Source organism: Balaenoptera acutorostrata, chromosome 6 (assembly GCF_949987535.1).
Source record: "Balaenoptera acutorostrata chromosome 6, mBalAcu1.1, whole genome shotgun sequence".
Lineage (NCBI taxonomy): Eukaryota > Metazoa > Chordata > Mammalia > Artiodactyla > Balaenopteridae > Balaenoptera > Balaenoptera acutorostrata.
The window spans coordinates 82,326,745-82,344,955 of NC_080069.1; the positions used below are offsets into that span (position 1 = coordinate 82,326,745).

At 34.6% G+C, this 18,211-nt stretch overlaps 1 protein-coding gene across 4 annotated transcripts in view; it reads left to right on the forward strand.

Moving 5' to 3' along the window:
• The window catches only part of VPS13A (vacuolar protein sorting 13 homolog A), a 273,046-nt gene that overhangs the window by 149,496 nt on the left and 105,339 nt on the right, over positions 1 to 18,211 (forward strand). For all 4 annotated transcript variants that reach the window (XR_009008570.1, XM_007182294.2, XM_007182295.3 and 1 more), the window contains exons 34-39: positions 4,184 to 4,331; positions 7,330 to 7,480; positions 14,780 to 14,907; positions 15,207 to 15,376; positions 15,920 to 16,137; positions 16,848 to 17,080. Coding sequence is in view for 3 of the 4 variants with exons in the window: in XM_007182294.2 (XP_007182356.2) it covers positions 4,184 to 4,331; positions 7,330 to 7,480; positions 14,780 to 14,907; positions 15,207 to 15,376; positions 15,920 to 16,137; positions 16,848 to 17,080 (1,048 nt within the window). In the remaining variant the exon portion in view is untranslated. The remainder of the gene's footprint in view (positions 1 to 4,183; positions 4,332 to 7,329; positions 7,481 to 14,779; positions 14,908 to 15,206; positions 15,377 to 15,919; positions 16,138 to 16,847; positions 17,081 to 18,211) is intronic.

The window sequence follows — 18,211 nt, forward strand, 5'->3', positions numbered from 1 at the left end:
AAATCACAACAGCAGTTCTTTTTAAAGCCTTTCAAAATTATTGTAAAGTTTTTCTGGAAATATAAATTGGGGGCAAGATGTAGCAAAGATTTTTTTTTTTTAATTGAGATTGGACATGGGAGAATCATAACATTAGAGGTACTACTAAAATATATTAAATTTCATTAAATACTACTAAAATATATTACAAAACTAAAATAATTAAGTTAGTGAAACAGTAGAAAACTCAGCAGCTGACTGTGTGTGTACGTGTGTGTGCATCACCATTATTCATATATATTACAGTCAATCCCCATTATTCACGGATTCCATATTTGTGAATATTTCTGCTTGCTAAAACTTATTTGTAACCACAAAATCAATATTCATGGCACTTTTATAGTCATTTGTGGACATGCGTAGAGCTGCAAGAAATTTGGGTCTCCCAAGGCCTTTGTTCCCAGCTGAGGTGTTAAACAAGGTGACGCCCTGCCTTCTTATTTGAACTCTCATGCTGTAAACAGTGTCCTTTTTGTGTGCCATGTTTTTTGCATTTAGGGGCTTTTCCTTGGTGATTTTGCTGTTTAAAATGGCCCCAGAGCATAATGCCATTTATAAGCATAAGAAAACTAAAGGCGAGTGAATTGTATATTATATGAATTATCTCAATAATGCTCTTAAAAAAACTATGGACAAATAACATATAAGTACCAGTCATATGGTAGAGAAGAACTTGCTAATTTAAGCACTGAAGAAAGAAGAAAAGTGATAAGGGAAAAATATCAATTGGCTTTGACTGTATAAAAGTATAAGTTTCTGAATATTAATTACCAAAACAAAATTATGGGAAACATAGCATATGGGGTAATTAGCAACATCTGTAATAAAGGATAAAAATCCTTAAATATTTTAAGACAGTAAGTAAAAGGTAATTTGAAAAATTGGTAAATAACATGACTAGATGATTCTTTATAGGAACAGTGATAGCTGGTGTATAGCTAATAGAAATGTTCAACCTCATTAGTATTCAAGGGAATGAAAATTAATACAGTGAAATGTTGTTTGCCTAATAAATTTGGCAAATCTTAATAATCAGTAATTCTCACTCTGGGTGCAGGGAGATGGGTACTCTCATATGTTGTTATTTATATATTGATCCAATTTCTTGTATTTAGTTTGGCAAATAATTGAGGAGTACATGTCATATTGTTATCATCTGAGCCAAGTACTGGCAGTACATCAAAGAATAACATAAATATAGTCCCTACCCTCATGAATCTTTCATTCTAATTGAAACTACAGACAAGACAATGACCTATTAAATGTACTGGTTGGGCCAAAAGGTTCATCCAGGTTTTTCCGTAAGATGGCTCTAGTAGCACTTAGTTGTCTTTAACTTCATTCGAAACAGTTTCGTTGGATTGTATGTGACAGCTGTCGTATCACCGTGCATTTAAAAAAAGACTTATCAAAGTTGGTGAATTTTTGTGTAGCCATTTTAATATTGAAGATGGAAGAAAAACAACATTTTTGGCATATTATGCTTTATTATTTCAAGAGAGGTAAAAACGCAGCTGAAACGCAAAACAAGATTTGTGCAGTGTATGGAGAAGGTGCTGTGACTGATCGAATGGATCAAAAGTGGTTTGTGAAGTTTCGTGCTGGAGATTTTTCACTGGAGGATGCTCCGTGGTCGGGTAGACCAGTTGAAGTTCATAGCGATCAAATGGAAACATTAGTTGAGAACAGTCAACGTTATACCACGCAGGAGACAGCCAGCATACTCAAAATATCCATATCAAGCGTTGAAAATCATTTGCACCAGCTTGGTTATGTGAATCGCTTTGATGTTTGGGTTCCACATAAGTTAAGCAAAAAAAAACCTTCTTGACCATATTTCCACATGTGATTCTCTACTGAAACGTAATGAAAACGTTCTGTTTTTAAAACAAATTGTGACAGGCGATGAAGAGTGGATACTATACAACAGTGTGGAACGGAAGAGATCATGGGGCAAGCGAAATGAACCACCACCAGCCACACCAAAGGCCCGTCTTCACCCAGAGAAGGTGATGTTGTGTATATGGTGGGATTGGAAGGGAGTCCCCTATTATGAGCTCCTTCCCGAAAACCAAACAATTAATTCCAACAAGCACTGCTCCCAATTAGACCAACTGAAAGCAGCACTCGAAGGAAAGCGTCCAGAATTAGTCAACAGAAAATGCCTAATCTTCCATCAGAATAACACAAGACCGCATGTTTCTTTGATGACCAGGCAAAAACTGTTAACGGCTTGCCTGGGAAGTTCTGATTCATTCACCGTATTCACCAGACAGTGCACCTTTGGATTTCCATTTATTTCAGTCTTTACAAAATTCTCCTAATGGAAAAAATTTTAATTCCCTGGAAGACTAGTACTGGTAAGGAAAGGTTTTTCCAGAGGAAGTAATCTTTTGACACAGCAGTTAATATTTCTTGAAATTAGTCCAGAGGAAGAAATTTACTCAAGGAGATGTACAGATAATGAACCAAGTATTATTTATTACAGTGATGAATTGGAAACAGCATAACTTTTTAACAATATAAGGTTGACTTAATGACTTATGGCATAGCTATATATTTTCATATTCACCTGTTAAAATTGTATATGTAGTATCCGCTTAGAGCTTTTAGATTCCTTAACTTAGTACCATTAAGGGAGATTGCAAGGATGCATACATGCTAAGTATAATGTTACCCTATAGTTAATACATTCAGTGGTATGATGCTAGGAATTCTAGGAGATCCCTGGTGACTCCCATATTTCTCTCCAATTGAATAAGTGATATGTAAATTCTACAGTCACAGCTTCATTCCCTAGTTGAAGAATTTGGGATTTGCTGCCAATTAAAATATAAATGTATTATTGAGGAGTACCACCTTGAGATTGTCATTTGAAGGTATAATGGGAGGCTTCTTTGGTCACATGTCACTTGAAAGGGGTTTGGTAACCTACTACTCTTTTCATCATTCCTGAGCATCAGTCCTACCCTTATAAGTACTTGGAAAGGCAAATATGGTTCAACTTAATATGAAATTGTCCATATTCAAGTATATTTGACCCATAGAAATAGGAATTTCATATGGTGCAAATTGGTTTCTTATGAAGTAAAGGGGATATGTGGTAATCTGCTAACATGTGTAAGTCAGTGACTTTAAATGTTATCATTGTTTTTTTAAAATTAATTAATTTATATATTTTGGGCTGCGTTGGGTCTTCGTTGCTGTACACGGGCTTCCTTCAGTTGTGGCGAGTGGGGGCTGCTGTTCGTTGCGGTGCGCGGGCTTCTTATTGCGGTGGCTTCTCTTGTTGCAGAGCATGGACTCTAGGCACGCGGGCTTCAGTAGTTGTGGCATGCAGGCTCAGTAGTTGTGGCTCGCAGGGTCTAGAGTGCAGGCTCAGTAGTTATAGAGCACAGGCTTAGTTGCTCCGTGGCATGTGGGATCTTCCCGGATCAGGGATCGAACCCATGTCCCCTGCATTGGCAGGTGGATTCTTTTTTTTTTTTTTTTTTTGGCAGGTGGATTCTTAACCACTGCGCCACCAGGGAAGCCCCTAAATGTTTTCATAATAAGGTCTCGTATAATGTATGTTTATAGATTATGTAGAGATAATTCTCATTTTAAGAGTTTATTGTCCAACTTGTATACATTTTTTTTAATTTTTGAATTTTATTTTATTTTTTTATACAGCAGGTTCTTATTAGTTATCCATTTTATACATATTAGTGTATATATGTCAATCCCAATCTCCCAATTCATCACACCACCCCACCCCCCCTCCCCGCCACTTTCCCCCCTTGGTGTCCATACGTTTGTTCTCCACATCTGTGTCTCAGTTTCTGCGCTGCAAACCGGTTCAACTTGTATATTTTTGGCGCTTTTTAACATACTGCAAAATCCTATTTAAAAAATTCATTTTTCTTCAACATGGAACACTTCACCTCAGAGAAAGTCGCCCAGGTTTCTAATATGTTTCTAGTGGGTGACTTTGAAAGTTGGGTGACTTTCATCTCTCATTTTACATGGAAAGCCTGTTCGATTTTATTTTTCTCTTCACACACACAAAAGTATTGATTTCTATTATTTGTATATAAAATGATTAATTTTTTAACTATCTGATTTTGTATGAAACTATTCAAAACAATTTTATTTTTTCTTATAGGTCTCAATTTATTAATGATGCATACCAGGAAGTACTGGATCTACTATTGCCACTAAATCTTGAGGTGATTGTTGAGCGAAATTTATCCTGGGAGTGGTACCAGGAAGTTCCTTGTTTTAATGTAAATGCTCAACTGAAGCCCATGGAGGTAACTTTTGGATGCTTATTGATTCCTATTTTGTTTGTTAAAAAATATTGCTCGGGGACATAAGTCATTTTGTGTGTAGAAGTTATATATTAATTACCTTGGTCACAGATGAAATAATAGCATACAACCTAGAATGCATTGAATGTTCGTCATTCATTTATTCAACAAATATTTGAGTGCCTACTGAGTGTTAGACCCTGTGCCAGATATTGGAGATCCGTGGCAAAGAAGTTGTGACATTATCTCTGGCTTCATGGAACTTACCAGTATAATGCAGGGGTTGGTGGTGGTGGTGGTCCAGAGGTGAGATAGACAGTAAAAAAGTACACAGGCACACAATTAAAATTATGGTAAATCTCATGAAGGAAACAAATATTAGACATGGTGCTGTAAGTAGTCAGTTAGATATTTTAATAAAGATCTTAGTGGAGAGGTCTAAGGCTTGAAATAATGATTTGGAAATCATCAGATTATAGATGGTATTTGAAGCTATGGGAATATATGAAGTAACGTAGCAAAGGTCCTAGAAGAATGGAGTGGTTGAAGATGAAAATGGCAAATGGTTAGTAATTTAGACATAACTTTACTTCCCTACTGGTTGATATTGTGTCACAGATCTCCAGTGTAACTATCCACAAGTTCATATTTTTACCTCTCAACTGGATGGAAGTCAAAACTGTATCACATGTTTTGCTAAAGTGACAGCAACACACACTCTTTCTGGAAGATTTCTTTAAGAAACCTACTTAACAGATTCTCTTCCCTCCCTTCACCCCCCCATTTCCCTTTCTATTTCTCCCCATAAAAATTATATTCAAAAAGAGAAAATCATTTTAAAAATTTCAGATTTTTAACTTAAAAATGTATTTAGAACTTAAAACATGATGATCTCAACTCAAGATCTTTAAACTCTGTGTATAAGATCATGTGGACTCCTTAAATTATAGATGGGCAATATCTTCTTAAGATAAATAATTGAAGTCTCTTTGTATTGGTAAGACAACAGTTAGAAACTTATAAAACATAAGTAGCAAGTTCTACCTAGCATACTGGGCAAATCTTCTCCCCACTGGGCCCAGTCATTAGGCAGATTTGTGTGGGGCGGCTGGGACACCATTTTCCTTCACTCTTCTCCAGGGAAAATCCATGCAGAATGTTCAGATGATGTTGCAGACCTTCTGCAAATGTCCAGCTGCCTTCCAGGACAGATCAAATTGGGTCTTCCTCTGCAGTGATCTATCTGAATAGTTAGCAGCCGTTGTGGCTCACCCCCAGGTTCACACATTGGAACCCTCTTAGACATCATCCTCTGCATCACAGAGAGGCTAGAATCGGTTACCCTAATGCATCCAGGCTAAGTGCTGCAGTCTGTGATTTTTGACTTGTCAGGTGTTCGGTGGTAGCACACACAGCCAGTCCTGGCGTGTAGGAGCCACAGACCAGTATTCCTTGGATCCTTACAGTTCTTCCAGCTTCCTGCGCTGAGCTGTTGGCAAGAGTGAAGAGTAATGATTAATATCAGTTATTTGGGGGGCATTCAATATACATGCACTAATTGAAAGACTATGGTTTAGAAGTTGTAATATTTAATTTCATTTTATTAATTTATATGAATATACTATTTTTGCAATACCTGCTACATAATAATCACAAAATAAGTGTCATGAATAAATGAAAATTTAAAAACAACACGTAGCAGGAATAAGGTACACATGGAGTTAATCTTAAAACACTAGATTAGTTTATCACTTTTGAAATGCAGTCAAAGGAAGCCCAATGCAAATAAAACTGTTAAATTTTGTGGAATTAAAGTCAGCTCCTTGAGGTTATTAGACATATCAATTTAAAACTCACAGGTCTTTTTTTTTTTTTTTTTTAACTGAATTGCTGTTGTATTAGAGTTCTTCAGAGAAATAGAACCAATAGGATATGTGTGTGTGTGTGTGTGTGTGTGTGTGTATGTATGTATGTATGTGTGTGTGTGTATACTCTTGGTCTGGATGCATTAGACTGACTTCTTGAAGACTCAGTTTTAACCTCTCCCTGACTCTGAAGTTGAGGTCCAGGGGGAGTCAAATATGTGGTCCCCTAAGGTGGACTGCAACAAGCTGCTAACTCCTCGGGTGTCTCTTGATAGGGGAAGACTCAATTTCATTCTAGTGGATCTGCCCCAGAAGGCAGCTGGGCATTTGTAGGTGGTCTGCAGGACTGTGTGTGTGTGTGTGTGTGTGTGTGTGTGTGTGTGTGTGTGTGTGTGTGTGTGTGTGTGTGTGTGTGTATTTTATATATATATATATATAATATATATATATATATATAACATCTAGAATAATAGTTGACTAAATCTCTACATACTATGACCTAGTCAGGTTGACATAAAATTAACCATCACAGCTTTCAAGACAGGTCTTATGCTGGTGGTTTTAGGCTAAACTTGCAACACATGGAGTTTTGAGCTAGTGTGTTGCATTCTTTAAGTGGACTTAAGCATGATACTTAATCATTTAAGCCTCACCTTCTTATAAAATCAGGATTATACTCTTTACATCTAGGACTTTTGTGAGGTTCAGCTAAAATAATTCATGTAAAACATACTGTAAAATATTTTCAATTGTATAAATTTATTATTTTTGATTATTCTATATTTGTAAATTGAGATGCTTACTAACCAAAAAAATACAAAGGTGCTACATGAATACTTGAAAATGCAAGTTCATTTTAACGGTTTAAAATTAGTAGGTTAATTGCTACATTCATAACAAAAAACGTTCATCATTCATAGCTTCATTGATGCTGACATTTAATTTCGTTCTGTATTTCACAAGGTACTGAAGATCACATGGTCATTTCAAAAATGGAATATTCAGTTAGTAGAATTATCTAATATGTTAAAAGTTGGTTTTGTAGAGGATTGAAATGAAAATTGTTTTTCTTGTATGAAAATTTTTGACTGCATGAAATAGTAATGTTAAAATGAGCAAATCTTATTTTTTAACAGTTCATTCTTAGTCAAGAAGATATAACAACTATTTTTAAAACATTATACGGCAACATATGGTATGAAGAAGGTGATAGTGCCTCATGTGGAGTAATAAAAGATCAGTCTAGTGTTACTAGTGGTGCTACTAATGCTTCACACCATTCAGGAGGTATGTGCTTAACCTTAAATTAGTCCCCCTCCTGTTTTCTTCTTTCCTTCTATCCTTCCTTTCATTCTTCCTAGTTCTAGGTTTGGGTAAAATAAGATTTATAAATCTTTTCTCTTTAGCTAATCTCATTCAGGTATTTCTGATTTGTCTGTTATTAGTCATTCTGTTGATTTTTTTCTTTGAATCAAAATTCCAAGTCTTGTTGTGACAAAATTCCTTAGTATGTATTTATTCTTGTTATCCCAACTTCCCTAAGTCCTTATTTTCAATTTTTCTCTTCATCCCCTCCTTCTCCCTTATTCCTAGTGCAGCATATGTTCCAGATGGACTATTTTATATTAATATTAGGAGTATCAAAATATTAGAGATGTCAAGAGAGGATGATCATTAGTAAATGATGGATTTCAACAAATAATTAGGAGGTGGATGGAATAGAGCAGAGGGAATTGTAACTCAGAAGAAGTCTGCATCCAATGTTGGATTTAATTTATTATGTAGAATCCTAACTAGGTGCTAAGTTCAGCACCAGCACATATAGAGAATTGGGTTAATTAGAACTGCTGAGATGATTTTGCTTCACTAGAATAAAGTTCTCTTCATTCTGGCATTTTGGGGAACCCCAAATCTACCTGCCTCAAACTGAAATCTGCTAGTTCACAAGACCCACTCTTGCAAAGCACTAATATATTGCACAGCTTTTCCAGTCAGGGAGAATCCCAGCGAAGAAACAACCTACATTTGTAGCATTACCGGAATCCTCATTCTTACTAGCTAGAATAACCAACCTAGTCCTTTATTGTTAAATATTAATGGTCAGATATAAAGAAAATCACAAGAACCTAAGCCTGAAAGCAACCAAGATAAAGAGATAGTGTTTCCTGAATGAAACAGAAATAATTAAGGAAACAAAAGAGAATGGGAACAAACAGAAAACAAACTCTAATTCATAATCAGAGGATTTTGAGAATATAAGAACCGAACCCTACCTTCATTACCTTCTGCCTTCCCAAGATAAGAAAGAGTTCTTGGAAACCAAAAATATGATTGCCGAAATTTTGAAACAAAACAAATGCACAAAGCATGGGGTTAGCATGTAAGTACTGAGTTGGACTGTATGGTTAATGTACTCCTATGACACAGAGGAAAAATAAGCACAGAGATGGAAAGTGATATAAAACTTAAGAGTGATAGAGCTTTAGTTCAAAAGGTCCAATTTCCAGAATAATAAGTATTTTAGAAGAACGAACTGAGGAAATGGAAGAGAAGAATCTTTCAAAGAAAAAATAGAAAAAAACTCTCCAGAACTAAGTAAATATTGAAAAAAATCTTGGCTGTAAAGAATCTACGAAGTTTCAAGCTGATTGAAGACTCCCCATGCAAACACATGTTCATGAAATGTCAGAACAACAAAAGTAATATTTTTAGTTGAAGAAAAACCAGGCTGCCTATTAAGGCTTGGGGAAAAAGTGACTGGAATCAGATTTATCATGAATGAAACTGGATGGGATGGGATGGATGGAGGATAAAAGACAATGGAGTAATATAGCCAAATTTCTAAGGAAAGTTATTTTGAAGTTAGGATTCTATATATGGCCAAACCATCATCTAAATGTGAAAACAATAATTTTCAGATTTCCAGTGACTCAAAGTTTACTTTCTTTATACCCATTCCTAAAGAAATTACAGGTATACCTCATTTTATTGTGCTTCATTTTTTATTGTGCTTTTCAGATACTGCATTTTTTACAAATTGAAAGTGTGTAGCAACTCTGAGTCAAGAAGGTCTATCAGGTTCTCATTAGTTATCTATTTTATACATATTAGTGTATATATGTCAATCCCAGTCTCCCAATTCATCCCACCCCCTCTTCCCCCCTTGGTGTCCATACATTTGTTCTCTACATCTGGGTCTCTATTTCTGCCTTGCAAACCAGTTCATCTGTACCATTTTTCTAGTTTCCCGATATATGTGTTAATATACGATATTTGTTTTTCTCTTTCTGACTTACTTCACTCTGTATGACAGTCTCTAGGTCCATCCACATCTCTATAAATGACCCAATTCCGTTCCTTTTTATGGCTGAGTAGTATTCCATTGTATATATGTACCACATCTTCTTTATCCACTCATCTGTCGATGGACATTTAGGTTGCTTCCATGACCTGGCTATTGTAAATAGTGCTACAATGAACCTTGGGGTGCATGCACGTGAAGAGATGCTCAACTTCACTAATTATTAGAGAAATGCAAATCAAAACTGCAGTGAGGTATTACCTCACACCAGTTAGAATGGGCATCATCAAAAAAATCTACAAACAATAAATGCTGGAGAGGGTGTGGAGAAAAGGGAACCCTCTTGCACTGTTGGTGGGAATGTAAATTGATACAGCCACTATGGAGAACAGTATGGAGGTTCCTCAAAGAACTAAAAATAGAATTACCATATGACCCAGCAATCCCACTACTGGGCATATACCCAGAGAAAACCATAATTCAAAAAGACACGTACAAGTTTTGTTTTTGTTTTTGTCTTTTTTAATAAAGGGATCAATTCACAAAGGAAATAAAAGAAATCTAAATGTGTATGTGCTAATAACAGAGCTTCAAAATATATGCAGCAAAAAGTGACAGAACTAAAGGAGGATATACACATATACAAAATCATAGTTGGATAGTTAGCACACCACTCTTAGTTGATAGAATATAGACTAAAAAATCAGAAAGAATATAGAATATTTGAATACTGTTAAAAAACTTGACCTAATTGACATTAATATAATACTTCACTCAACAATTGCAGAATATACTTTTTTTAAAGGACTCCTGGAATATTCACAAAGATAGACCATTGGGGGGAGGGAGGGGCTAAAGTTTTCTGACCACATGGAATTAAGTTAGAAATCAATAGCAATTGGATGTCAAAAAAGCTTGAAATACTTGGACATTAAACAATTTCTAAATAACTGATGGGTTAAAAAAGAAAAAGGGAAATCAAAATTATTTAAACTGAAAAATAATGAGCATAAAATGTCAAAATTTGTGGGATGCAACTAAAGCAGTGCTGAAAAATTTGTAGCTATAAAGGACTATACTGGAGTTAAAAATCAAAGATAAAATCTTCTACCTCAAGAAACTAGAAGAAGAGCAGATCAAACCCAAAATAAATAAAAAGGAAGAGAGTAATACAGACAACAGTAGAAATCAGTGAAAGAGAAACAGATAAGCAGGAGAGAAAATTACCAAAGTCCAAAATTGTTTTCATTGGAAAGACTAATGAAATTGATAAATCCTTAGCAAGACTGATAGAAAACAAATTATCAATATCAGAATTAATTAGATTGCAGTAGTTCACTACCAGGACAGTAAGGGAATATTATGAATAATTTTGTGATAATAAATTCTAGAGCTTATATGAAGTGTAAAAATTTTTTGGAAAAAAGAATTACCAAAACTGACATAGGATGAAATAGAAAATCTGAGTAGCTCTGTATCTATTAAAAGAATTGAATTTCAGTGGTGAATTCTATTAAATATTTAAATAAGAAATAATACCAGTGTTAAACTCTTTGGAAAATAGAGGAGGGGGGAACACTTCCTTAGACATTTTATAAAGCAAGCATTACCCTGGTACCAAAAACTAAAATCAAAAACAAAACAGAAAAAGCCACTTCAAGAAAAGAATATTGCACACCAGTATCCCTCATGAACACAGGCATAAAAATTCTTAACAACATATTAGTATACTGAATCCAGCAATAAGGATATAGGATATTTCATCTTGGCCAACTGAGAATTATCCCAAAATGAAAAGTTGGTTTAACACTCAAAAATCAGTTAAGGCAACTCACCAAATTAATAGAGAAAGGAGAAGAAGTTATATCACCTCAATAGATGCAGGAAAAACATTTGATAAAATTCAGCACCTATTTGTGATTAAAAACTAGAAATGTCTAAAAAGGCATACTTAATGATGAAGTAGAAAGTTTTCCACCTAAAATAGGAACAAGGCAAGAATGTCCACATTCACCATTCCTGTTCAGCTGGTAGTCATTGACAGAGCAATACAGCCAAAGGAAGAATTTTTTTTTTTTTTTAATATCTTCTCAGCCACACCACGTGGTATGTGGGATCTTAGTTCCCCAACCAGGGATCAAACCCACACCCCTTGCAGTGGAAGCGCAGAGTCTTAACCACTGGACTGCCAGGGAAGTCCCCAAGAGAAGGATTAATAGGGCTACAGAGTAGAAAGAATTAAAAATGCCTTTTTTCTCAACATGACTGACTACACAGAAAACCCTAAGAAGTCTTCAACACATTCCTAGAATTAAATCAATTTAGCATTTTTAACAAGATACAGGGTTAATATGTAACAATTGAGAAATAGGACTTTAAAAACTATTTGCAATAGCATCAGAAAACATACTTAGGAAGAAATTTAACAAAATTATGCAAGACTGCTACACTGAAAGATACCACATACTCATGAGAAAAACTAAATGACCTATATATGTGAAAATGTATGCCATGGTTGTGCATTGAAAAATCTCAGTATTGTTAAAATATCCATATTGTTTAAATGTCAGTTCTCACTGTATTGATTTATATATTCAACATAATCGCAGTCAAACTTTAATGGAAATTTAAAAATTACTTTAAAAGCTTATATAGAAATGCTAAGGATCAAGAATAGCCGTGTGTGTGTGTGTGTGTGTGTGTATGAAAGAAGAGCAAAGATTTACACTATCTCACAGTTTACAATAAATCTTCAATAATTAAGTTAGTATGTTATTGGCATAACATAGACAAATAGATTTGTAAAACAGAACAGAATGTCCAGAAGACATACAAGTAAACTGATACTCAACAAAGACTGGTCAATAGGGAAAAGATAAACTTTTAAACAAATGGTGCTGTCATAACTAGGTAAGTGTAGGAAAAATTGAACTTGTCCCTTCACACCATACACAAATTAATTTGAAATGGATGAAAGGCATATATTTGAAAGCTAAAACTTCTAAACTTCTAGAAGAAGGAACATGAAAGAATATCTTCATGGGATAGCCAAAGATTTCTTGGATAGATAAAAAAGCACTAACCATAAAAGAAAAACTTTATGAAGTAGAACTCATCAAAATGTTAAACTTCTGCTCATCAAAAGATAGTGTCAGGGACTTCCCTGGTGGCACAGTGGTTACGAATCCACTTGCCAATGCCAGCGACATGGGTTCAAGCCCTGGTCTGGGAAGATCCCACATGCTGCGGAGCAACTAAGCCCATGCACCACAACTACTGAGCCTGCACTCTAGAGCCCGCGAGCCACAACTACTGAGCCCATGCGCCACAACTAATGAAGGCCACGCCCCTAGAGCCTGCGATCCGCAACGAGAAGCCACCGCAATGAGAAGCCCGTGCACCGCAGCAAAGAGGAGCTCCCTCTCGCCACAGCTAGAGAAAGGCCGCTGCAGCAAGGAAGACCCAATGCAGCTAAAAAAATATTAATTAATTTTTAAAAAGGGGGAAAAAAATGATAGTATCAAGATTGTGAAAAATTGGGCTTCAGACTAGACGAAATATTCAAGATGCCTTTATCTGACCTTGTTCTTATACCTAGAATACAGAGCTCCTTGAAATTAGTAACTTTTTAAAAAACAAATGACCAAAAGATTTGGATACTTTAGAAAGGATAATAGGTTAAATGGACAGTAAGCACATGAAAAGGTGCTAACATAGTTATTTACCAGGAAGACTTCCGTTTACCAGACTAAAGTTGAAAAGACTTACAACACCAAATGTTGATGAAAATGTGAAACAGCTGAAACTCTCACGTGTGGCTCTTAAGAAAGTGAAATAGTATAACTACTTTTGACAAAGCTGGGCAGTTCATGTATACCTACCCTATAACAAACAATTATAAGCCTAAGTATTTACCCCCACCGCACCAAAATAAGTGCATATATACACAAAATGACTTATTTAGGAATATTTACAACAGATTTATTCATAATAGCTTAAATCTGGAAATAACCCATATGTTCATCAGCACTAGGATAAACTTTATTTTCATGCAATGCATTTTCAGAGTACATAAGAAAGAATGAGCTACTGACACATGCAGTAACATGGGTGAATCTCAGAAATATTAACTGAAAGAAACTAAACATGAAAGAGTATGATATATCTTACTGCATTTATACAGAATTTAAGAACCAACGAAACTAATCTAAGATGATTGAAATTAGAATGGTAGGGAGGTTGGGATAGACTGGGAAAGTGGTGTAAGGGAACTTTGTGGAGTGATGTGAATGTTCAGTATCATTTTTTTTTTTTTTTTAAAGATTTGATTGATTGATTGCTATGTTGGGTCTTCGTTTCTGTGCGAGGGCTTTCTCTAGTTGCGGCAAGCGGGGGCCTCTTACTGTCGTGGCCTCTCTTGTTGCAGAGCACAGGCTCCAGACGCGCAGGCTCAGTAGTTGTGGCTCACGGGCCTAGTTGCTCCGCGGCATGTGGGATCTTCCCAGACCAGGGCTCGAACCCGTGTCCCCTGCATTAGCAGGCAGATTCTCAACCACTGCACCACCAGGGAAGCCCCAATGTTGAGTATCTTAATTGGAGTGTTGGTGACATGGATGTATATATTTATCAAATCTCGTTAAATGTTTCAGATAAGATCTATACATTTCACGGATGTAAATTTTACCTAAATTAAAAAATAAGTTACCTGGAATGGTGGTACTTGTCTCTGGAGTCTAGTATAATGAGAATTAGGAATTGCTATGTTTTTATTATATGTCCATTTAATATGTACCATGTATATATAATACCTTGTCCAAAAATATGAAATGTAGAAAAGATTGAATTTTGGATCCTTTTGTTTAGCGGAACAATTTTTTAAATGTCATCTAAAGTATCTTGTTTGGTTTTAGATTTTGAAGTAAAATTTAAATACCAAACACATATACCAGGTACTCTAGTATGCATTTTACGCATGCTGTTTTGCTTAATCTCCAAAACAAACCCAGTGGTTAGTTCTTTTATTCTCATTTTACAAAAATTAAACCAAGAGTTTATTAAAAGTAAACCAAGAGTTTAATTAATACTCTCAGGTTATTATGTAAAGAATCCTAAGCCAGGAGTTAGTGAGTTCAACATCAGAATTTTTAAATCTTTTAAAATTTTTTGAAAAACATTATACCTACCCATTTATTTAATAATTATGTTAAATCTAGTTCAGGTCTGTTTTAATGAGTTCTACCATTCCTGACTTTCTTCTTTTGTCCAATAACTTTAATTTTTCCAAGGAACAACTGTAGTGACAGCTGCTGTGGTAGAAGTACATTCACATGCTTCCCAAGTTAAGACAACACTAAATATGAGTTTCAGAACTGATTATCTCACCATGGTACTGTATAGTCCAGATCCTAAACAGGTAAGCTGAAGAAAAAAATATATTTTTTCTCTTGTTTCCTATATTTTGGAATATCTGTTCCTCTGAGAAAAATTGTTGATCTTTTCACTTTAATAATAAAATAATTTTAACTATTTGCCTTTTAAAATGAGTTATCTTTCCTATAGCCAGTGATATGAAAAATAAAATTTTAAAGTTAATATTTTTCATGCCTTTCATTATGAGCTCTTTGGAGATAGAGAATGTGGTATCTCATGTCTTAAAATATGTTATAAATTTGTGTTTTTGTGTAAAATTTGTATTGATTTCCTCTTCCACAGACTTCCTTTACAGATATTCGTGATCCTTCTCTGAAACTTGCTGAATTTAAGTTGGAGAATATTATAAGTACTTTAAAAATGTCTACAGATGACTCAACATTTTCTTCCTTCTCATTAAAAAACTGTATTTTAGATGACAAAAGGCCTCATGTCAAGAAGGCAACTCCTAGGTAATAGTGTTCTAAGTTTTTACTTGAGAAATGGTTGGTATATTTTACAGAACTTACTCCCAAAGTTGCATGTTCATTTTCTGGGTATTTACTAAAATCTTCAGAGCTTCAATGCAGTTGAGTCCATAGTTCTAAGCCAACATTTTAAATGCCCTGGTTATGTGCTGTTCTTGCTGAATGGTTGATTGATGGGTTATATAGAAATAATCAGTGTAATTAAATCGGTTTTTAAATTAATCTGTATTATCTAAATTATTAATCCATGCAAATTGTAATGGGCAATATATGAAAAATTGAGGAAAAAATATGCTGAGATTCAAAATTCTGATAATTTCTTAAGGATATACTTCCTAATTTATGAAACAGTTGAGCTCCCAAAGTCTGTAAGTTTATTATTTGGAGTACTTTGTGATCTTACTAAGAGAAATGACTTCAGAATGCTGGTTTGCTGTCAGTGAAAGGGATAAGAGGTCTTTGAGTTTCATTGGTGTGTTTGATTATTTGTAAGATACTCATAGGAATTGTTATTATTGTGTTTTTCAGAATGATAGGACTAACAGTTGGGTTTGACAAAAAGGACATGATGGATATAAGGTATAGGAGAGTCAGAGACGGTTGGGTGGCTGATTTAGTCCTTCAAGAAATGTATATTTGTGCAAGTGTGGAATTTCTGCTGACAGTTGCAAATGTCTTTCTTGAGGCCTACACTACAGGCACTGCTGTAGAAACCAGTGTTCAAACATGGCCTGCTAAAGAAGAAGGTTAGTTATTGGCTAAAACATTTAATATCTGTATTATTGAAGTACTATAATAGCACTTACCTTGATTAGCCTTCTAGATGATGAGGTTAAGTGGATTAATAAGTTAAAAATCTTTATTTTTCAGAGGTAAAAGGATAACTTAAATGTGTTTTCTGATAAGATGTACAGTTTGCATATTTTTCAAGGTGTAAATATGTATTGGGTTCAAAAATTATGAGACCTATATTAAAATAAGTAATTGTACTTCTTTGAAGACAGTAATTTGAAAGAATTCGTTGGAAGAAAATGGAGAGAGAATAATGAAACAGCCACTCCTTTTCATAATTAAAGATAGTATTTTAACTTTAAGTCCTCTTTTATTCTTGTTATATTCAATATTTATAATTTTCTATTATCTTTTACATATTTCATTCATTGTGGTATAGTAGAAAGAGTGTCAAGCTGAGAGTTAGAAACTAGATTTATTTCCAGCTCTGCCATTAAATAGTGGAGATTTTCCCCTACATTTTGAAATATTCTTATGGCTATACCTTCTTTAAATCTTATACCAAGAGAGTTGCAGTAAATTCCTTTGGGACCTAAGATTCTTTTATTTTACTTTTTACTTAGAGTGAAAATAACATTTTCCTATAAATAATAATTTTTCATAAGTAATGTATATAAGAAAGATTTATAACTATTTTAAAACATTGTTTTTATTTCTATTTTAGTACTTGTACAACAATCAGAGAAGTGGGAAATTAATATTATTATTAAAAATCCTGAGATTGTGTTTGTGGCTGATATGACAAGAAATGATGCTCCTGCCTTAGTCATTACAACACAATGTGAGATTTGTTGGCAAGGTGACTTTGAAAATAATACAATGACCGCTGCCATTAAAGATCTCCAAGTGAGAGCATGCCCATTTCTTCCAGTCAAGAGAAAAGGAAAAATCACTACTGTGAGTTTACTATTTACTTATCAGCTTAATTGTAAACTATTTTGTATTTAGTGTATATCATTTAAGAAAGTGCCTACATACTTTCCAACCTTACTCTGTAAAATACCTTTCTTTCTGCTTGTAGAGCCTAATGTAGATTATTATACCAGCTTTGAAACTCTTTCATTTTTTCAGTTGTTCCTTATTGTTTTATGTGTTTGTGGAGATAGTCTCACGAAGAAGTTGCTTTCATCTAGACACTTCTCAGTGAAGACTTTACTCTGACTTTCTAACCATATCAATTCCACACTTTTAGGCCTTTAAGACTTTCTACCAATTGTTTATTGTGCTGTTTCAGTTTTATTATTTTTAATTTTTTTCTCCCATCTAGACATTTTTGCTCAGACATGTTTTTTGCTTTTCTCCATATGGCTTATTTGTACCATCAGCCTTTTGTTTTGACATACTTCACATTTGTATTTTATTCTCTAATATCCTCTTGGCCTTCCTCCTCTTCATAACTGATTAAAATTCATTTCTTCAAAGACGTCTTTTCAAGTTAACTGTCTGACTCCTAGTACTCATATAAAACGCTTATAAAAATATTTAGGCTTCTACAGGAGTAATAGAAGTATAAATATTCTAAGTATTAACAACATAGAAATATAAGATGTAATTTTGTTAAAAGTAAATACCTATGTATTGGCTAGGATATAGGATAGACTGTTTCCCTAGTTTGCAAGGCTGATGGCTCACCTCTAAGCAAAGAGAAGAAATAAAAAATGGAGGGCATACTGTTTCTCTTTTAGGTTATATGTAGATATTTTACATGTATTTTTTCTATTCACAGTCTTTTGGCTTGAATGTAGCTGTATGACCACCCTTACCTTCAAAAAAGGTTGGAGAATGTGGTCTCTTTTCTGAGCTATGTTATGCTCAGATGAAACTTCTGTTACTGTAGAAGAAAAGGAGAACAGATAACAGGTGGCGACTAGAGGGTCTTCTTACAGTCCACTCAAAGGTTTCTTCCTTTGTTCATACAAATAATCCATACTTGTCTTTTCTCACCCATAGAACATATTCACTTCTTCCTCAAGGGATAAAATCTCAGCTCAGAGTTCAAGATCTTTAGGTGACAGTTTTCTCTGTTGA